Source organism: Xylona heveae, assembly GCF_001619985.1.
Source record: "Xylona heveae TC161 unplaced genomic scaffold L228scaffold_8, whole genome shotgun sequence".
Lineage (NCBI taxonomy): Eukaryota > Fungi > Ascomycota > Xylonomycetes > Xylonales > Xylonaceae > Xylona > Xylona heveae.
The window spans coordinates 1,034,736-1,053,877 of record NW_017264200.1 but is presented as its reverse complement, the minus strand read 5'-3'; the positions used below and the strand labels follow the sequence as shown (position 1 = coordinate 1,053,877).

General features: G+C 48.0%; 9 protein-coding genes across 9 annotated transcripts; 5 read left to right on the top strand and 4 right to left on the bottom strand.

Moving 5' to 3' along the window:
• Positions 1-97: 97 nt before the first annotated feature.
• Positions 98-2,680, top strand: L228DRAFT_284391 (Mis6 domain protein; the record flags this gene model as incomplete). The annotated part of the gene is made up of 9 exons (XM_018336219.1): positions 98-125; positions 178-225; positions 283-655; positions 711-782; positions 838-961; positions 1,015-1,182; positions 1,236-1,511; positions 1,560-1,677; positions 1,728-2,680. Exons 1-9 carry the CDS (start codon positions 104-106, stop codon positions 2,678-2,680), a joined length of 2,154 nt encoding a protein of 717 aa, XP_018186898.1. The 5' UTR covers positions 98-103.
• A 719-nt stretch (positions 2,681-3,399) lies between these two features.
• L228DRAFT_249153 (hypothetical protein) lies at positions 3,400-3,798 on the bottom strand (the record flags this gene model as incomplete). The annotated part of the gene is made up of 1 exon (XM_018333028.1): positions 3,400-3,798. One exon carries the CDS (start codon positions 3,793-3,795, stop codon positions 3,553-3,555), a length of 243 nt encoding a protein of 80 aa, XP_018186897.1. The 3' UTR covers positions 3,400-3,552.
• Positions 3,799-4,253: 455 nt separating this feature from the next.
• On the top strand, positions 4,254-5,499 carry L228DRAFT_284389 (hypothetical protein). The gene is made up of 2 exons (XM_018336218.1): positions 4,254-4,656; positions 4,725-5,499. Exons 1-2 carry the CDS (start codon positions 4,432-4,434, stop codon positions 5,118-5,120), a joined length of 621 nt encoding a protein of 206 aa, XP_018186896.1. The 5' UTR covers positions 4,254-4,431; the 3' UTR covers positions 5,121-5,499.
• A 26-nt stretch (positions 5,500-5,525) lies between these two features.
• On the bottom strand, positions 5,526-6,914 carry L228DRAFT_249149 (hypothetical protein). The gene is made up of 2 exons (XM_018333027.1): positions 6,453-6,914; positions 5,526-6,223 (listed from the first exon to the last, which is right to left on the bottom strand). The coding sequence occupies exons 1-2, from the start codon at positions 6,723-6,725 to the stop codon at positions 5,843-5,845; spliced, it is 654 nt and encodes a 217-aa protein (XP_018186895.1). The 5' UTR covers positions 6,726-6,914; the 3' UTR covers positions 5,526-5,842.
• Positions 6,915-7,082: 168 nt separating this feature from the next.
• L228DRAFT_170792 (hypothetical protein) lies at positions 7,083-9,131 on the bottom strand. Its single transcript, XM_018329481.1, has 2 exons — positions 8,853-9,131; positions 7,083-8,778 (listed from the first exon to the last, which is right to left on the bottom strand). The coding sequence occupies exon 2, from the start codon at positions 8,761-8,763 to the stop codon at positions 7,546-7,548; it is 1,218 nt and encodes a 405-aa protein (XP_018186894.1). The 5' UTR covers positions 8,764-8,778; positions 8,853-9,131; the 3' UTR covers positions 7,083-7,545.
• Positions 9,132-9,597: 466 nt separating this feature from the next.
• L228DRAFT_249146 (hypothetical protein) lies at positions 9,598-12,950 on the top strand. Its single transcript, XM_018333026.1, has 9 exons — positions 9,598-9,878; positions 9,944-10,066; positions 10,140-10,237; positions 10,303-10,467; positions 10,522-11,066; positions 11,134-11,407; positions 11,465-11,640; positions 11,711-11,894; positions 11,980-12,950. Exons 1-9 carry the CDS (start codon positions 9,826-9,828, stop codon positions 12,663-12,665), a joined length of 2,304 nt encoding a protein of 767 aa, XP_018186893.1. The 5' UTR covers positions 9,598-9,825; the 3' UTR covers positions 12,666-12,950.
• A 17-nt stretch (positions 12,951-12,967) lies between these two features.
• Positions 12,968-15,430, bottom strand: L228DRAFT_249144 (delta-1-pyrroline-5-carboxylate dehydrogenase 1). The gene is made up of 3 exons (XM_018333025.1): positions 15,132-15,430; positions 14,951-15,058; positions 12,968-14,760 (listed from the first exon to the last, which is right to left on the bottom strand). The coding sequence occupies exons 1-3, from the start codon at positions 15,279-15,281 to the stop codon at positions 13,276-13,278; spliced, it is 1,743 nt and encodes a 580-aa protein (XP_018186892.1). The 5' UTR covers positions 15,282-15,430; the 3' UTR covers positions 12,968-13,275.
• A 430-nt stretch (positions 15,431-15,860) lies between these two features.
• On the top strand, positions 15,861-16,489 carry L228DRAFT_269719 (L-PSP endoribonuclease family protein-like protein; the record flags this gene model as incomplete). Its single annotated transcript, XM_018335310.1, has 4 exons — positions 15,861-15,930; positions 15,993-16,006; positions 16,110-16,292; positions 16,343-16,489. 4 exons carry the CDS (start codon positions 15,861-15,863, stop codon positions 16,487-16,489), a joined length of 414 nt encoding a protein of 137 aa, XP_018186891.1.
• A 362-nt stretch (positions 16,490-16,851) lies between these two features.
• L228DRAFT_249140 (FAD-linked oxidoreductase) lies at positions 16,852-18,969 on the top strand. The gene is made up of 2 exons (XM_018333024.1): positions 16,852-17,876; positions 17,958-18,969. Exons 1-2 carry the CDS (start codon positions 17,305-17,307, stop codon positions 18,781-18,783), a joined length of 1,398 nt encoding a protein of 465 aa, XP_018186890.1. The 5' UTR covers positions 16,852-17,304; the 3' UTR covers positions 18,784-18,969.
• The last annotated feature ends 173 nt before the right edge of the window (positions 18,970-19,142 follow it).

Here is a 19,142-nt window from a genome sequence, read left to right as displayed (position 1 = left end):
CGCGACCCAAACGCGGTTTCAATATCAACTCGCTTCGCGACGGTGCGATTTGAAGATTGCAGCAGCAAGCTGTCGTTAAATCAAATTAGTAGTCTGAGGCAATATGCCTTCTGCTGTGCTTCCTGGTAAGGCGCTCTATGAAAGGAACATAATGGATTAATCGCTCACTTCCGACAGACTCTAGATGGAGTGCGCTCGCGACTGCTTTGCAGGATATTGAAAACGGTTGGTCAACCGAATAACTCTATGAGGGATGCAAGTTCGCTCACACATGGATAACAGCGTCAAGGAATCCAAAAAATAGAAGAACCGACACAGTTCCCTTGGTTGATGCTTTTACTAACGGTGCCTTTGAATATGGCGTTCCAGCGGAGTTACTGGAAAGAGCAGTCAATGTTGTCTCTCAAGCGAACCAACTTGACCAAGCCAGCATTGCACGTATTATAAAATCGCTATATCCGATGGAGAATATCCCAGCCCATATCATCATCAAGGTCGTAGGTTGCCTTGGCCAAGGAAGGAATAAACCGTCACTGCCGACTCAAGCTCTGCTATTGAGATGGCTCATTCTAGTTTATGAAACTCTGGATCAGCCTTCTGTTTTGAGCAGACTCTATGGAGTGCTTTTCGGCTTTCTCGATATGCTGAGCCTACGGTAAATTGTTTACTGATATCATGACTAAAGTTAGTACTCATAATGATGTGGACAGGGCTCCGCTGTGTCATATTCTGTCTATCATTACACGCAGAAAACACGTCAAGCCTTATCGAGTACAGACGCTGTGAGTCTTTGAAAGAAACCTCAACTGCACCATTGGCTGATATTTTCCGCTACAGTCTTGAGCTTTGTCAAAGCTTTGGAAATGAACCACATATTATTGGTTTGATACGTATCTATAAGGAATTCTATCCTGATATAATCATCAATGATGCCTCAAAAGGGCGTGGATCCTACTTTGCTGTACGCTACCAATGATCTGGAAGCAAATTCGGCTGATTAACTGATATATTCAGCACCCGGATCCTGAATGGCGCGATCATCTTCGTCTCATCCAAGAGAATCACGCGCAGAGAGATTCCGCCTTTGATCGTCAACCCTCAGGGTTCAGGGTCAAGCGGGTTGGCCCTCGACGACACAAAGACTTGGCCGTACCAGAGGTACACACGTCTAAAGTGAAAGAGGTATTTTTATCTTTTAGATCATGCTCGAGGAAGTCTAATCTAATTTTTAATAGGGATCCTTTTCGCTTGAGGAAATCGATTCAGTAGAAGACTTCATAGGGAAGCTAGAGAAAATTGAGCTACCAAATCAAATGGTATCTGCAATTGATGATCATCTACTTCAAAAATTTCTCGTCTTGCGGCCGTCCGAGACAGCTTTCAAGCGACTTGAGTTCTGGCTCGCGCATTGTTTCGAGGAAGAGATGTATCAACCTTGGGGCAGCCCTATCGAGAGCGGTACTCTCTCTCTGCTGCTCTCAAACCTGGTGCGCTACGTCCAGTATAACAAGGTAAAGTTCATATATGAAAAGCTGAGGGTAGATGCTAACAAAAACAAGTCTATTCCGGCTTCGGCGCTCTCTTTTCTTCAGTTCTACCTTCCCAAGTGGAATGGCACATCCAACCTGGACGCCGTTCTCGAGCTCTTGGCGTTCCTTCCTCCGCAAGAATTCGAAGGTATGCGTTCCAAATGGCATTCATCCATTCCAAAAGCTGACCAAGGACAGACCTGCGCACTTTTTACCTGAATCATGTCGAGAGGGCTCTTCTTAGCCAAGGAATTCACGGCATAACAACTCTACTTGGGTTTTACAGTGCTCTTCTGCGGCAGTGGACAGTGAAAATAGTCACCGAGGATGGAACCTCTGGGTCTGCAATCAACACATCCCATTCTAAAGCATTCGAAAGCTTATCCCAGCACGTCGACCTTCTCATCGTCAGCCTGCTCTCGAATGGCTCCCCTTCCACAGTCCTCAGCTTAGCCATCCTCTCATTTGAAGAGACAATCGCAGACGCTCTGACATATACAATCGAGCATCCTGGTATTCGAATCACCATTCCCTCTTCTCACGTCGTATATAGCCTCTTTTTCACATCTTCGCTCTCCACGATTTCGCGTCTCAGTCATGTGCTTGCCTCCTACAAGCTCGCGTTTGAAGCTTGCATGACCCATATCTCGCCGCAAGGCGAGGGCGAGAGCAATGCGCCATGGTTGACTTATCCCCGCGAATACATCAACCATTTCAACGGATATCTCATGGACATTTGCAACTGCCTTTGGCGCAATCGAGCTTTCAATCAGGATGATCCCAATGCGCTGGGGTGTCTGATGCCAACCTCAGCATTGCCCGTGCTACGCCGCTACGCGGACACTGTAGGTCTCGCTCTGCCAGTCATATTCGGACTGAGCCATTCTTCAACCCTCTGCCGCCTCAGCATCGCCTCGTTTCGAGAAATGGAGGATCATGCTTCCGAAGAACAAGACGGTCTCACTGTTCGTCATGCCGGGCCTGTCACCCAGAGAACTCTCACCACTTTGAGCGAGGATGGCGGTTTACGCACCACGTGGACAGAATATAGATTAGAAGTGCTGAAATGGCTGGACGAGAGGGGAGTGACGGGCATCACGAGGCTCATGTCCAACACAATGAAACATCTCATGAAAGCCAGAGCAGGATAGGGCAGCGAATGTGTCTTGATTGAAACGACTTGGAGTGGGGGGAAGTAATGCGTTCATGGCGAAATGGGGTTTCTTTCACAATGTATGATACCAGCATTCTCTTTTCTGCAATGCTTATTTTATTCTAGAATTCACAGGCGATTTATTTCCATATTGTCCTTTTCGATATCAAGATGATTATTATTATCTAAAAGTACCCCAAGGCTCATGCTTTGTACGCTCTAAATTCCAGTCAAAAAATTACTCCACAGACCACACATAAGCGATCTTTTGTATTAGTATCAGTCCCAATGATGACTTGTCCAGCCCAACTCCTTTGAATCGTGTAATCCGATATCTATAGATGCTTCTTCCTTAGGTACGATAATTATGTCCCCTCCCTGAGAATTGTTGTACGCGATGACACATTGGTACCTTTGCTCTCTTTCTCTTCTAGTTTTCCACGGAGTGAGCCGCAAATATACATCCTTTCCGGCACGGCCAAACGAATGAATCGTCTACCGGCTCTATTCAAACAAGATCATCCTTATTGCGCGATCATTCCAACCTTCGACCGCTTTGAAGCGACCATGAAAAGGGTCACATTGAACCCGATCACTGCGGAGAAGAGATGCAGCGGAACGACAAGGACATATTAGGGAAACTTCATAGTCCCCTTCCGGCCAATCCCACTGTTGACGCCGCGCCCAGACTATCCGCCAAACTGTCTGCTTTCGCTGCAGCCGCTTCGTCGCCCGCATAGTAGAACCAAGCCCGATTTGCAATCATGACGACGCGCTCAGGGAGATAGACCGAGAAGCCGATGAGCACGAGGGATATGAAGAGCACGAAGAAGACATCTATTCAGTAGATTCATTAACCAGAAATTCCAATCAGAAAGTTTTCTTGCTTTTGAGGCAACTCTTTTGTATAGCGCGCACGCCCAGAACTCCTAAAAGTCCAGTCCAGTGCAGTCCAGTGCGGTGCGCGTGATCCGGATCTGGAGAAAGAAGGGGGAACGTACGGAAGAGGAGTCTCTCTCTGGGAGTCATCATGTATAGCCCAAATGTGGTAAGGAACTGGTAATGCTTCAGCCGGATCCAGTCCAGGAACGAATGGCGTTCTTGAGATGGCATTGTAGTTGGTGTTTTGAAAGAGCCGGTTCAGTGCCGTAGAAGGTGGGATGAAGGATCGAATGGCTGGATTATATTGAAGGGAGAGAGAGCACTGGGGACGTTGAAGATTGGAAGTTGGAAGTTGGAGATTGAAAGGTTGAACGGTTAATTCCCGTCGTCAGTCGTTATAATCAAAGGAGAAGAGAGAGAGAGAGGAAGTGAGCGAGTTTAGAACCCTTGAACAAGTCGTAATTTCTATGCAAGTTAGCGGAAACCTTCTCAGGTTGCAACGGGCTCAGACATCCTTGCGACGAAGCCTCGGAAGTCCCGTACTCGTACGGTAAAGTCCCTCCTAATGTTGTGCACCGAGGCGCCCTTGATGGCGGGAAGAGGCCGATGTTCCGGCACTAAGCTACGATAGGAGTAGCTAGCTTTGGTTACGATTGTTGATCATGCAGCAACTGTTAATTACGTTTTGTAACGCTGCTCCTACCCATTAAAGACGGTTTGACATTCGCTGCCTCGAACGACTGGAGGAGTAAACTTTATGTCATTCTGATTACAATGGGCTGAATTGGCCGGAAGGTCATCTTTGAGGATACTCGAATCGGGCCACGACTCCAAACTTCCCAATTTCCCAAAGAGCGCTTCTAAACCATGAGCCTTTCCGGTGCGAGATCCTTTTGCCGGTTCTTGCCCAGCCTTTCTTTTCAGAATACTGCGCGAATTGGCATTACAGCGGCAAGGCAGCAGATATGGACGAGGAGCTTCACCTCTTCAACCGCGGCTGCAATCAAGCAGATGCCTCCGCGTCCGACTGTCAGCGAGGCTGATATCGAGGAGGCCTTCCTGAAAGGAAGCGGGCCGGGTGGTCAAAAGATTGTACGTATATCTGCAGTGCTCACTTAAGCTACGCAAGTCTCCAAGTCTTCAATTGACGCTCTTGATAGAATAAAACTGCCTCGGCGGTACAGCTCAAGCATCTTCCCACTGGAATAGTAGTAAAGTCGCAAAACACGCGGTCTCGCACGCAGAATCGCAAACATGCTCGGCTCCTCCTCGCGGAGAAATTGGAAGAAATGCAAAAAGGACCGGAAAGCAGAAGAGCAGTCAAGGCAGACGTTGCGAGGAAACGAAAAGCGAGCAAGACGAAGAAAGCCAAGCGAAAATACAAACAGCTGGGTGAGGACGCGACCACGGAGAAAAACGATGCTGAAGAAGGCGAATATGAGTTTGAAGAGTCTGATGCTGTGGACGTGGTCGATGCGCCTGAGTCAGAGTCTGGCCAGGGAGCGCTGAGCAGCGAAGAAGCTGGAAAGAAAAATAATGATGAGAAGCGCAAGTGAGGCGCATTCTGCAGGATTTAATCTTCAAACGGCTCTAGCTCGGTGGGAGCATCAATTGTATAGAGGATTGATTCTACCGAAGTTGCGTCGAACACGAAGAGAACGGGCGAGCATATTCGTTCTGTACAGGTCATTTGGCATTGCGAGTAGAAGTTTTACAGCTAAAAACTCGTCATAAAGGAGCGCCGAGTTCCGCAGGATGGTTCTCCCGAAAACTGCAGGTGAGCAGGCGTTTTTCGCCCAGCACTACCGTCCAGAGACCTAGAGACCTAGAGCTCCTTGCCGGAGGATATAGCTTCAGCAAAGATATTGCCCCAGCAAATAAGATGCATGTCACCGACAAATGGCGCTACAAGTAGAAGGACATCAATAGAACAACATTCCATTCCATGACGATCAATTAGACCATGCAGCCCAGCGTGAGTCTCATCATTGAAATCCAACGTGCCTTCGTTTTTTTAATAGCTTGACAAAGAGCAAATCAAGTGTAATCTGCCCGTTCTATCATTTCCACAGCAAAAAGAAGCCGTAGGTGTCCATAGCCAGTATCCACTACCTTCTGATCATATCAATTTTACAAAACGCCATCAAATGCTACCCAAAAATACCTAAATGCTTGGACTGAATCCGGCACAGTGTGACAACAACGGATCATCTGGCAGCAACTAATAAACCCCAAACGCCGCTCGATGATCCCAAATATATCAAAGAATGTTTTACTTTCAAACAACCTGAAGCACCAGCTCCATCACATCGAAAAACGCTTCGCGCGCTCTCTCCGAGTCCTTCTCCACCTTTTCCAGCCCGAGCCCCAGCACTACCATCCTCTTCTCTTCCGGATCCCGACTCGCTATCGAGCTCGCTATCTGCGTCGCGTACAATTGCCCGAGGACTTGCCGCTCCGGCACCGTCCCGCCTAATATCGTCCTCGGCGTTAGATGCGGCAGGGGCAATAGATCTGGCTTGGCTTCTTCTTCTTCTTCTTCTTCTTCTCCGTCTGCGCCGCCGCTGCCGTCATATCCTGCACCGTAGCCCGCGCCATGCCCGCCCAGGAACGATGTGTCTGCGTATGTAGGGTTCGACTGATCAAGCGGTACATGTACCTGATACAGCGTAATTGAAAGTTGTTAGCCTTTATGCTTTTAAGTCTGTTTTAACCTGTCAAGTGTCCTTCAAGCCTTTTAAACTCCTTTAGGCTTTGAATTCCCTTAAGCTTGAATGTCTGTCCCGCGCAAAGTTTATGCGACTTTTGCGACTTATGAAACGAGAGCAAAAGTGAGGGGGGGAGGGAGAGGAGGAGGAGGAGGAGGAGGAGAGGGAAGTGAGGCTCACCCATTGCGCAAGCCGCCCGCCCTGGGATATCGTGATCAATATCTTGTCCGCGAACTGCATGCACATGACCTCTGTGGAAATGCCGCCGACTGTGCCGGATGCGTGTCTCGCAGGCGCGGGGAAAGGCGCGGGAAAGGGCTCAGAGTTGGCATTGTTGTTGTTGTTTGGGTTCACGAATACAGGCGGTTCGGGGACTGGTAAGGCCGGGAGATCCGGTTGAGGATGCGCGGCGGACGATGACTCGGCGGCGATATCGTGGGGTGCGGACGACATGATTATTGGAGAATTGGATTTGTAGAGAAGGTAATGTGAAATGTTCGCAGAAGAAAAGGAATTGAGAAAAACGGGAATAAGAGGTTAACTATGGAAATGGCGTGTGTGCTGGTGTTTATTCTTTTGGTGGGGTAATGAAAAGGCTACGGCCTGACGGTTGGAAAAGAAATAGCTGGATCTGATAAGACTTTGCGGGTCGGTTGAACTGGAATACATTGAGTGAGTGAGTGCGTTTTCGGTGGGGTTTAGCGGGTTATATAAGGGTAGTGTACAGCACGGCGAAACGCTTGGCTGGATGACGGTACAAAATATCAGGGAGCAGCGTTGTACGTTATTGATTAAATTGATCTTCGGGGGGAAGGGGGAAAAAAAGCAAGTAATTCTACATGTTTAGATTATTTTGAAACTGCTCGAGCCTTGACAACATTATATCCTATGGTAAAGCTAGGATGTTCTAGACATCTATCTTATGAGAATGAACTCCACCGTTCAGCACCTCTGAAAGACACCGTAGCCTTTAATGAACACGATGGAATAGCAAAAAGAAAACTCATGTAAGAGAGATATGATGACAAGGACGCTTTCTCTAGATATGTGTGGGATTAGAGAATAGGCTGATCGATCGAATGCGAGCTTTTCGTGAGATGTTTGGAACAACGAATGTGTCTAATGCAACGCAAATCAAGTTGTGTCGAACGTGATAAAGTAGTCAGATACCATATGGTAATTTGGCAGCGCGCTGGCATCTTTGTTTGTGAAAGTCATGGGCCAGCTAGACATGCCCATCGGCCAGATCATCACCGGCAAAAGCAAAACTCATCTAAAACTTAAACACCATAACCAACTCCTTTGGTCGACGACCGGGTTTGTGTAGTGCCCAACGCCACGACGAGCCTGGTGGGTTTATAAAAACTTGCTTTGGCGCAGAAGAAAATAAAGAGGGAGCGGAGCGTGTTTTGTTAGGCCGGGAACTGGTCCTAACGACCATCGTCCTCGGCCCTCTTCGTGTTGTCGGAGAATGCTCTCCTCGGCTCATTGCACGAAGACGAGTTTGCGGCGCGCTTTTCTTCCTGTTCAGTCCTTGGGGCTTTTCCTCGGTGGTTGACTCATGTGAATCTAAAGCAGTGAAATCTCTGCGGCCACGGCTTCCTCGACCACGGCTTCGATATACACCAGCACGTCGCAGGCCAGTCCCACGCCTTCGAGGAGTTTGCCTTGTGTCGTCTTCATTGCTGGAATCGACTTCGAGGGCTGAAGTACGGGGTAATATTGGCTCAGCCAAGGAGGATTGTGAAGGAACAGGAGAAGATGAAGGTGTCACAGAAACAGCGGCCGAGCCCGCAACAGGGGTCCTTGAACCCTCTTGCCCAGCCTCAGCAGATGGTATCTCTGCATTTTGATTGCCATTCGACGATGTATTCTTTGCAGAGGCCCACATGGATTGATCATTGATAGCATTTTTCGGTCCAGAAGAGCGTGCTTGGCTCATTAATTCCACTGTTGTCGTGTTTTGGTCATGCTTACCAACGTCCAAGCGCCGAATGCTGCGCCTGGTATGGCTTTTGGTGCTCTCTGTACGTAAATTCCTATCAGATTTCTGAGTTCTTATTTCATTGGTTTCCGGATTGAGCTTCTTATGCCGTGCTGTAAGCTGTCCGTGAACAGAGCTCGTGCGTTCAGACACTTCGGGCTGCTTCTCCGCGGAATGGACCGAAAGCCCCGGCGACTCACTATTACCATTTGAGTTGAGCGTGGACTCTTGATTATCTGTTCCTAGGTATGTTCGTATTTCATTTTCGCATAATTCATTGAATCGATTTGAAATGCTTTGAACCGTGTCCGTTTGTAAAAGGCTCTTGTCAGGGCGATTCTCGTCATGTATAGAGACTTCTTGATTGCGGATAAGAAGATGACTTTGCTCTGCTAACCAAGGCTTGACTTGAGCCGAAAAAAGATCCTCAAACCGCCGGGACATGGCATGTTTGCTGTCCATGGTGACTGCACCAAACGGGGTCTGACTGTGCTGGAGGGGCTCCATTGCAACCCTGTGATCCTGGTGAGATGCTTGTTAGATCTTGATGTTGATGTCAAATTTGATTTGTAAGAGACAGTAGACAATCGATATACCTTTGATCAAATGGAGGGAATACCGTGACTCTAAAGTCTGGGGTCCGAAACGCCAAGAAGCTGAGTTGAACACGCGTCTATTTGGCAAGAGCACAAGTTCGAATACTTTGAAGAGCAACGCTCACTTGCTGAAGAAGAGTCAAGTCATTTGTCGAATATTAATGCAAATACATAGAGCCTGGTATCAAAGGCGCAAAAGAACTTGTTAACTGTCCATTCCAGCTGAGAGGTTTCACGTACAGTCATCGTTCGTTGCCCTCGAACGCATTGACTGCCAAGCTAACCTTGGACGAAACACACAAATTCTAATATGTCATATTAACAGCTACATGATACAGCATCTTAAGACTCGTGTCAATGAATATTATCCTTTTGATAAAAGGAGGAGCGGGATTGTTGAATATCCGGTTTAGCTCTGGTCAAGTCACGTGTTACGACTTGGATGAATATTCGGCGCCAGTCAACAGACATGCTTATGATCACTGATACAATTCATTAATATGCCTATACTTCCCCACAACTGATGGATCTTCATGAACGCATAATACGATGACTGCAGCCTACACGTTGTTTCTAGAAGATTAGAGCTACAGGCAGCGTGTTGGTCAAGTGTGAATTGCCATTAGGTAACGGAACAGCTAATGGGTTGGATGGCTGCGCTTCCTTATCACCCATGTTTAGTTTCCGAAAAGCTCCACCCGAGGTCCCGTTGTCCCCAAACAGGCGGGGGTCCTTATCAGCATATGATATACTACGCCCTTCTGGATTGACGACAATTTGGGACCGACGGACAATTTTCCCTCCCCAAAGAATGTCATGAGTAAAATAGATTATGGGTGAATTGATTCACCTTGCAGGCGTCTGGATTTTCTTCAAATTTCCTGTATCGCGTTCTCACGTCTCTAAAAGTTATTCGTTATTCTCCTTCTCTTCCCTTATAGCCGGCTAGAACTGCCGGGATTGTTTAGCAATCATGTCTGGAGAAACCAATTCATCAGGACAGCAGACACGGCGTGCAGCCAATGCGTAAGTATCTCTTCTTCACAGTCGTTTAAATGGGCATTGCAGTTGATATTTTCTCTTGTGAACAGCTGCCAGAGATGCCGCTCTCGCAAAGTCAAATGTTCTGGGAAACATCCGTGCAATAACTGCGAAAAGCGCTCCCTTGAGTGCATCTTTGACGAAGAGGATAGAAAGATTCTTGTGTCGGAGAGGTAAATTGAATCTATTTCAATTAATTATCCGTCTCATATCTTAGAGAACGGTAGCTGAAGAGAGGTTCAACAGACTATATCAAGAACTGAAGCGAAAGGTCCAAGATATTGAGACGGGACATTATACGAGTAATAAGCGTCGTCGAACTAGCCAGGAAGACGAGACATATGGTAGATATCCCTCGAAAATGAAGTCTGAGCGGATCGAACTTTCTTGCTAATAGACATTCCCACAGACGAGGATAATGTAGTGGATGACAGAGAAATTAGCCCGGAAAGTGCACCTGGAACGGGTGACGACCAACATCATTCGCGAGACGAACCATGTTTTTCTTCCAATCCTCTTGTCTCTCCCTCAAAGTATATAAAGGACAAAAATGGATCGAGACGCCGCACCTGGTGTTAGTGTACTAGCTTAACTGTGAAGGGAGCCTTTACTGATTGCTTTGACGCAGATTATCTCGGCCCAAGTTCAACTTGGTCATTTAGCCGTCGTGTACTCAACCTTCTCAATGAACAACTCCGGCCTTCTACACCCCGGGATATACCTCTGGCTCAGGATGGCGATGCGTACAAAATACGATGGACCCGCGCGAAGCCTGATGAGCCTCCAGACATTTCAGCGCTACCCCCACTTGACTTTTCCATCTACCTCATGAACACTGTCAAATTTAACCTTGGTCAAGTGTATCGCTTGTTTGACGAGGAAGAGTTTCTTCGAAATCTCTACGAATTTTACGGGGATTCATTCAGGAAGGTTGACGAATCTCGCCTATGGTATTGCCAATTCCTCCTCATCCTTGCGTTTGGAAAAGCCTTTTTGATGAATAGGAAGCCTACGTCCGATGCTCCAGTTGGAGTAGAGTATTTTGTCAGGGCAATGAGTCTGTTACCAGAGTTTCCGGAGCTTTGGATGGAGCCGATACTCGCGATCGAAGTGCTTGCGCTCATCGCATTATATCTCCATTCCGTGGATATGCGGGATTCCTCGTATTGCTATGTATATTTCACCTGAATTCCTCGATGCAGCTCGTTGATTTGCCGCTGACTGAGAAAAAAAATTGCAGCTCGGACAAGCGCTTCGGATGGCTGTAGTAGAGGGTCTACATAGATCTTTGCCGGTAGAACAGCTCGGGGAGAAGCTTGCACAGCGATCCAGCAATATCTGGTGGACGGTGTACATCCTAGAGAGAAAGCTTTCTTTAAGCTTGGGGGTCCCAGTGTTTGTTCGGGAAACCGATATTACCTCTGAGCTTGTCGATCCAACGACCTCTCCTCCCCGGACGGCTGCGTTAGTGCTTAACGTTAAAATCTCACGCGTGATTTCCTACATCCTAAATAGTAAGTCCTCGGCCCCAGGTAATGTCCAGAACCTATTCGAGCTGACGGTACGTTTAGCTGTATATGGTGTTGACGAGCGGCTCGATGGTCAATTTCCGCGTAAAATTCGATCAGTTCTCCGGCAAATGGCTGGTCTAGCGACCGAGTTAGAAGCAGTGTTTGAATCCAAGTTTAAGAATTCAGTGGACTCGCTCTCCGGGGTCACCACCCGTCTGAACCTTGCATTTCATCATGTATTGCACCCCGACTTATTCGTCTACATGACTTGACTGGGAAAGAGACTAATCTAAACGGAAAATCTAGTGCATCATCCTTGCAACCCGTCCTTTGATCGTCTGCGTTCTTTCAAAACGGCTTGAGCAATTAAGAGAGGCTGATGCTCCCCGCACTATATCGTCCCCTGTGCAACAGCTCATCAATTGCTGTATCGACTCCGCTAAAAAGTCTCTCCTGATCCTTTCAGCGTTATGCGAGCATGGATTAGTTGGTACGTACACTTTAATCTATGGTTCTTCCGTCGTCCTAGATTTCTTATTTTAGGTATTGAAGCCGGACTAACCGAAGGGAATCAGAAAATTTTACTCAGTTTGACACGGAATATGCTTTCTCCGCGGCCTTCATCTTGACGCTCACCTCTGCAATCATTCCGGGTGCTGTTCCTGACCGGGAGCACAAAGAGATTGCTAATGAAGTTCTCAATGAGATGATTCGAAAAGGCAATGCGGTTGCACAATTCCGAAAAAACGAGTTGGCTATCCTAGATGACCTGGTCGAACCATTACATGCCGCTCAGAATGGCCAGCATGGGGCCCAGTCAAGCGTGGAATTCACTGCTTCTTCAGAACTCTGTACTAATGGAAACGGAACTTCTGGCTGGGAAATCGTGATTGGACACTCTCCGAATTTATCCAAACCTTCGCAACAATTTACACGCACATTGAGAGACACGGAGATTCGCCTGAATGGCGCTGGCACAAAGCACGACGATTCGGCATTCCCTCATCGGCAGCAAGGACATGACCGTCTGACCCCGTCTTCCGCTCTCCCTGCACCTTCTGGAAACAGTCGCCACAGCAGCGCTATAACCCCCGAAGTAGAAGACCCCTTAACTTTCGACTGGGCAGACTTCCATGGCAATGTTGGACTGTCACCAGGCCAGATGCTCTCGATGGCCGACCAGCTAGATATCAATAGCGTTTCGACGGACGCTGGGACAGACAGTGTCACTCAAGGATGGATATGGAATGAGAATGCATGAGAAATTTTGCTTTTCCCCCCGCTTTCTTTTCCACCTTTATCGGGGCATTTAAATTATTCCTTGGGGGATTCCACCATGCTCCGTATTTTCATGACGGAAAAGTCTTTGTTCTAGGAGTTGGACTGGGAAAAGCGCATACGGGCGTGAGTCACGCTTGTCTGTTGTCTGCTTTAGGAAATTATACCATTTAGGCAATTTGTTTCTTTTAGTTCATATACGTTTCAAGTTCGAACGAAGTTAGCTACGACCAAATATTCACTCACGAGAGAAGATGCTATGAGGAACACTCTTGAAAAAAAAAACGTTTCCTTTTCTATTCCAATTTCATAAAAAGTCTCTGTGGTGCAACTTGTGAGAGAAAAACACTCCAATGCGCCTTCATGCTGTCTAGCTATCTAGTATACAATGTAATCAATATGATGATCCCAACATCAGCCCATCTGACGGCAAATCAGCGTCCAGGATGAGTCCGTTAGATGAGATGGGCTGGGTTTTTTACCCTCTGTACAATTCATGGTTGGTAGACATGATGGCTCCAGAAAAACAGGTATATAAAGAATGGATATAATGACGGGGGGAAAATATGTAAAGGGTAGATGTGATGGCGAATTTAAACCTCATTGCTGGGATACTTGAAGCCCTTGAGCGGGGCATAATCGTCCTTGACGGAACGGACGCTTGCGAAACGGGTGAGCAGGTTGACGGAGCCGACCTTGTCATTGGTACCGCTGCCACGGTTACCGCCAAAGGGCTGCTGCGCGACCACGGAACCCGTGCTCTTGGTGTTGATGTAAAAGTTTCCAGCAGAGTGCTTGAGGCCGACCTCGGCCTGGTGGATCGCGACCTGGTCCTGGGCGAAGACGGAGCCAGCGAGACCGTAGGAGGTGGTGTTGTCTACGAGCTTGATGGTCTCGGCCCATTCGGCATCAGGGTAGACGTAGATGGTAAGGATGGGGCCAAAGAGCTCGCGGGTCATCAACTCGTGTTGAGGATCGCTAGTTTGGTAGATGGTGGGCTCTACGAAATAGCCCTTTTCCTTGGATGCTTTGCCTCCGGCGAGCAGGGTGACCTTGTCGTCGGACTTGGCCTTTTCGATGACGGCGTTGAGCTTGTCAAAAGATGCCTCGTGGATCACGGCGTTGACAAAGTTGTCGTACTCTTCGGGAGCACCGGTCTTGACCTTGGCCGTCTCGGCGAGCAGCTTCTCCTTGAAAGTAGGCCAGATGGATTCGGCGACATAGACGCGCGAGGGCGCAGAGCACTTTTGGCCCTGGTATTCGAAGCCGCCGCGGACAGTGTTGTAGACGGCGTTGTCAATTTCCGCGGATTTGTGGATCAGGTGGAAGTTCTTTCCGCCAGTCTCGCCAATGATACGGGGGTAGCTCTTGAACTTGTTCTCCGCGGTCGCTTGCCCGATCTTGCCATAGAGTTTCTTGAAGACGTCGGTGGAGCCTGTGAAATGGAGAGCAGCGAACTCGGGGTGTTCAAGAACCGTCTTGGTGATGAGCTCAGCGTCTCCAGGCACAAACTGGACAACGCCTTCGGGAAGGCCGGCTTCCAGGAGGATCTTGTGCACTAGCCAGCAAGAGTGGACTGCAGAGTTGGAAGGTTTCCAGATCACAGCGTTACCCATCAGAAGTGGAATGCCGATAAGATTAGCGCCCAGCGCTGTGAAGTTAAAGGGAGAAACAGCGTAGACGAAGCCTTCCAGAGGCCGATACTCGACACGATTCCACATGCCAGGTGGGTGTTTCGCTGGCTGGGTCGCCGCGAGATCCAGGGCACATTGAACGGCGAAGCGCAGAAGGTCGCAGGTCTCAGCAACAATATCGATCTCAGCTTGCCAGATGTTCTTACCCTGTCCAAGCATCGATGCTGCTACGAGGTCAGCCCGATACTTGGTCGACACAAGCTCAGCCGCCCTGTGGAAAACGGAGGCGCGTTGCTCGAGGGGCAGATTTTCCCATGTTGGCTTGGCCTTGAGTGCAGCTTCAATCGCATCATTGACCTGAGCAGCGCTGGCAGCGCCATAGTTTGCAATGGTTGTCTGGTGATCTGAGGGATTGGGTTGTGTTTGGATGGCGTCAGGCGTCACCTGTAGGTAAACAATTACCAGAAGTTAGCATTGCTCTAGTCTTATCGCGGATGGGCCTAGAGAGGTAAAGCTCCGAATGGTGGGGCAATTGATAGGGAAATGGAAAGAACGCCGTCTCCATGCACGGTCCATACAGTTAAGGGTCTTGGGTTCAACAGTCTCGGAGGGCGTAACCGCTCACGTAACGTACCTCTTTGCCTGCAATGTTCAATGGCACGTTGACCGGCAACGTCGCCTTTAGTGATTTGATCGCCTCTGTGAGCTCAGTTCTTTCTGGAGAACCTTTGGCATAGGATTTCTGTCCGGTGATAGAAGTTAAATGTTAGCGAGACAGTCCGAGTAGAAGCCATTTGAAATAGAAAGAGTCTTACAGCGTCTTCGTTGTCGAAAAACGGCTTCTTGTACATGGAAAAAGAAGCAGCTTGGCATGTTGATCGGAGGGCATTTTTTTGAGCAAAAGCCAGGGTGCCCGTCCGCCGAGAGGCTTGAGTGAGAGTCTGTCGAAGAGGGGCGGGTGCCATCTTGCAAGTAACAAGAACGTCGCGTTCTGATGGCAATTGGAATAATTATTCGCCTCGATATCGATCAGAAAAACGTGAAGGACTCCTCAAATATATAGACACAACATTTCAGACGTAACCTCCATTCGGAGAGCTAATCCGGTTCAGCTGGCGGGTCCATAGCAGGTGAAGGTGTAAAGAACGTGTGGGAGGTTGTCCATGACTCGGGAGGCAAAGCCGAATGGATCCGACTCCTACGGCTTCATCCTGAGACTGACTTCAACGCCACTCAGCTTAAGTCGGACAACAAGACCGAATAAGTTTTCGAAAACTTCCCTGTTTGTGGACTCTTTTAATTGTATAATGCAAATATCTTTGGTACCGAGTAGTCTTTCTGATGCATACTTGATCAGTCTATCCTTGACAAGAGAGAGCACAAAAGAAGGCTCTATTGCACTTTGCTAGCATAGACAAACCTCTCCCCAGCAAATTTTGACTTTTACAATGTTTAAATCATTTAGTAGATTAGCTGCTTCTAAAGCCTCTTTCTCCATTTCACGCCGAACCCAGCAGATTGCCCCAACTTTACGAGTACGGACCATGTCGTCTACTGCAATTCGGCATCAGAACTCCACGGTTGCAACAATCTCCACCAAGAAAAGCTATGCTCGTATGTCCAATTTGTTCTCCAATATTGATAGTCAAATGTACTGACCGTATTTTTCTCTGCAGCGCTTGGACACTATGTACGCTTCCTTCACCCAGCATCAACCTGGAGAAAATGCACATTAATTACGCCACGTGGAATCCATGTGAAGTGAAAATCTAAATATGTTTCTTCCAAAACAGTCCCAAGCATTCAAATCCAATGGCCACATTTGGCTCGCAGGGCAAATCGCTGCTGATATCAACGGTCAATTGATCGAAGGTTCAGTTGCCGATCAAGCTCGCCAGATTTGCAAGAATACTGAAGAGATTCTGAAGGAGGCCGGTTCCAGCTTAGATAAGGCCGTCAAGATCACAGCATGTTCCGTTTGTTACTCCACTAGAAGACTATCACCATCGCTGACATTGGAAATCAGGTATATACCAGCGACTTTTCTGCTCTTCCTGAGTTCAACGAGGTTTACAACAGCTACTTCCCACAGAAGCCCCCACGGACTTCTGTAGAAGTTTCAAAGCTACCTCTGGGCGTGAAATTTGAAATGGATGTAATTGCCGTTGAATAAATATCAGCAGCAAGCCTGAACTGAAGGTTCAGTCGATATAAAGTATCGTTTTATAGAATTGATAGCTGTTTTTTTTTTTTTTTTGGTTGGCATATAATGTATGTAACAATGCGAAATCAGTCAAATTCACCTCTACTGCTGAGACTGTACCTTCTTGTACTAAACAACTAAACAAAGATGGCGTCGGCGAGCATCCATGATCGAGGGGCAGAGGAGAGCGGTAAGGTTTGCCGGGATGACGGGAAGAGAAAGCGACTGGGGCGGCAAGGTCTCCGATAAGCCCCAAGGGAGTTAAGCCACCCGCTTTGATCATTGATAAGGCCCAACTAGCGTCAGATCAACCCTCCCCTCGTCCGTCATTGCCCCTCAGGCCTTCATACCATATCAGACTCTTTACACACATTCTCCGAGAGCTACGGATGAATCAGGCACAGCCCACAGTTGCTTATCAGACGAGGGTCTCCCATCACTCTTTTTGCTCTGCGGGGAATCCACAAAGCCCGGTGATATCCGCTAGATAATTCGGCACACCGAAAATACCCATAAACCCCCTTCATAACCTTATCAGAATGCATCTCAGCAACTCACGTGAGAACATGTTTTGTTCTATCGCGCATTAACCCTCGGGAAACCTTTGCGAGATGCACCTGGTTTGTGGGGCCGTAGCTGCCCATTTAATACAATAACGATTGATGCCTTCTTTAATCTCAAAGACAAGACATTAACTCTCTGTATCCAATCGAATCTGTCCCATTTGGAGCTCAAACTACCTCCGACATTGCCTTCAATTCAACGTGCAATCGGCTGCATCTGCCATGAGGACAACAACCTTGAACACTCGAGAGCTCCAGAGAGCGGCCGGCTATGTTTCTCGAATGCAGTGCCGGCATCAATCGTCCCAGAGTGATGCCTTGCGCGGAATAGCAGCCAAACCCATCAGCTCGCAGCAAAAGGATGTTGCGCCTCTTTCATTATTGCCTACCGGCACATTGCTTCGCTCTCTTTTATTCAGCGAGGTCATGTCATCGTGGCTTCTGACTCCCTCTCTCGGAATAATGCGTGTTTTGACCCACTCTAAATCGCGACTTCTGGACCCAGAAAAGAATCGTTTGATGGACAAGCTTTTGCGCATGACCATCTACAATCACTTCTGCGCTGGTTCAAATGCCCGGGAAATTCAGCACCGCATCGCCGAGATCAAAAATATGGGCTTCAAGGGAGTCATCCTCGGTTATGCCAAGGATGTCGTCGTGGACCCAACGGATTCAGCTGAGGAAGCGACCTTAGAAGCCATAATAGCAACCCATGGCAAGGTCGTAGAGCAGTGGAAGCAGGGCAATCTGCTAACCTTGAGTATGATTGAACCAGGAGACTACCTTGCCGTAAAGTAAGCCTGTCCCCTCTTCCCCATTATTCTGAAATGCGTCTTCGCCCTCAAATGAATACATTGCTCATGCTTTCCCTGCAGGTTCACTGGCGCTGGCCCCGCAGCCGTGGAAGCTTTGAGCAAAGGTCAAGACATGCCAAAGTCCATCGCAGACGCCATGGATGAGGTCTGTGCAGAAGCTGCTCGCCGCAATATTCGTCTCTGGATCGACGCAGAGCAGCAGGTATTCCAGGATGCAATCGATGACTGGACCATCGCGCTGATGCGCAAATACAATCGCGACGGGAACGCCATCGTTTACAACACCATCCAGGCATACCTTAAGAACGCACCAGAAAACGTCAACAGACATCTTCTTATGGCAGAAAAGGAAGGCTGGGCTTTCGGCCTTAAACTCGTTCGTGGTGCTTACATTGCGCAAGAAGTTCGCTCGTCCATTCACGACACCAAAGAAGAAACGGACGCGTGTTATGATTTCATTGTCGACAGTCTTTTGAAACGACAATTTACTGGGAAGACGAAAGGATCGAGCTTTCCGCCGACGCAGCTTTTCCTGGCATCACATAACGCAGAAAGTGTCCGGAAAGGATTTTCCCTTCACCAATCTCGAACACTTGCCGGAGAACCCACTATTCCAGTTGAGTTCGGCCAGCTACAGGGCATGGCAGATGAAATCAGCTGTGAGCTTGTCTCGCAGTGTCGCAAACTTGATTATTCCAGCAACGGCCAGCAGGGCTCCCTCCCAGGCGCCTTCAAGTGTTTGGCTTGGGGTACAACTGCTGAATGCTTGGCCTTCCTTTTCCGACGAGCAACCGAAAACAAGACTGCTACTGCAAGAACAAAGAGCATGGCCCTTGCCCTGCGCAAGGAATTATGGCGCCGAATCTTTAGGAGCGCTCAAGCATGAATACTGGATTAGTATCTTTTTGTGTCCATTTCATGAATCATTTCGGAGTTTTTTGTGTTCGTTTCCGATTCTTTTTGGTTTATACCAAATCCTTACCTTGATCTTCCTTTTCCCTCTCTATTGCAGCATCCTTGCATTTGGACAAGTGTATCAGCGCGTATATAAATGCACCCATGTCACCAACGTAAACAATTGATATAAATCTTGATAGAATTATACATTCTTTTCTTGATTTACTTTTTTAAAGATCGAATCATCCCAATTCATGAGATCTACTGCGTTCTCGTTGATTCAAAATCTATCCGATAATAGATGCATTGAAAGCGTGGTTTCGTGTCACTGACGAACTACTTTCTCGC

Excerpts from the sequence above, each read along its gene's own strand:
- L228DRAFT_249146 (XM_018333026.1), top strand. The coding sequence starts at position 9,826 with ATGTCTGGAGAAACCAATTCATCAGGACAGCAGACACGGCGTGCAGCC. Across the intron at positions 9,879-9,943 it reads ACACGGCGTGCAGCCAATGC|CTGCCAGAGATGCCGCTCTC; the intron begins GTAAGTATCTCT and ends TCTTGTGAACAG. Across the intron at positions 10,468-10,521 it reads ATCGAGACGCCGCACCTGGT|ATTATCTCGGCCCAAGTTCA; the intron begins GTTAGTGTACTA and ends GCTTTGACGCAG.
- L228DRAFT_170792 (XM_018329481.1), bottom strand. The coding sequence starts at position 8,763 with ATGGAGCCCCTCCAGCACAGTCAGACCCCGTTTGGTGCAGTCACCATG.
- L228DRAFT_249140 (XM_018333024.1), top strand. The coding sequence starts at position 17,305 with ATGAGGACAACAACCTTGAACACTCGAGAGCTCCAGAGAGCGGCCGGC. Across the intron at positions 17,877-17,957 it reads GGAGACTACCTTGCCGTAAA|GTTCACTGGCGCTGGCCCCG; the intron begins GTAAGCCTGTCC and ends CTTTCCCTGCAG.
- L228DRAFT_284389 (XM_018336218.1), top strand. The coding sequence starts at position 4,432 with ATGAGCCTTTCCGGTGCGAGATCCTTTTGCCGGTTCTTGCCCAGCCTT. Across the intron at positions 4,657-4,724 it reads GGCCGGGTGGTCAAAAGATT|AATAAAACTGCCTCGGCGGT; the intron begins GTACGTATATCT and ends CGCTCTTGATAG.
- L228DRAFT_249149 (XM_018333027.1), bottom strand. The coding sequence starts at position 6,725 with ATGTCGTCCGCACCCCACGATATCGCCGCCGAGTCATCGTCCGCCGCG. Across the intron at positions 6,224-6,452 it reads GCGGGCGGCTTGCGCAATGG|GTACATGTACCGCTTGATCA; the intron begins GTGAGCCTCACT and ends ACGCTGTATCAG.
- L228DRAFT_249144 (XM_018333025.1), bottom strand. The coding sequence starts at position 15,281 with ATGGCACCCGCCCCTCTTCGACAGACTCTCACTCAAGCCTCTCGGCGG. Across the intron at positions 15,059-15,131 it reads TTTTCGACAACGAAGACGCT|AAATCCTATGCCAAAGGTTC; the intron begins GTAAGACTCTTT and ends ATCACCGGACAG. Across the intron at positions 14,761-14,950 it reads TGAACATTGCAGGCAAAGAG|GTGACGCCTGACGCCATCCA; the intron begins GTACGTTACGTG and ends GTTTACCTACAG.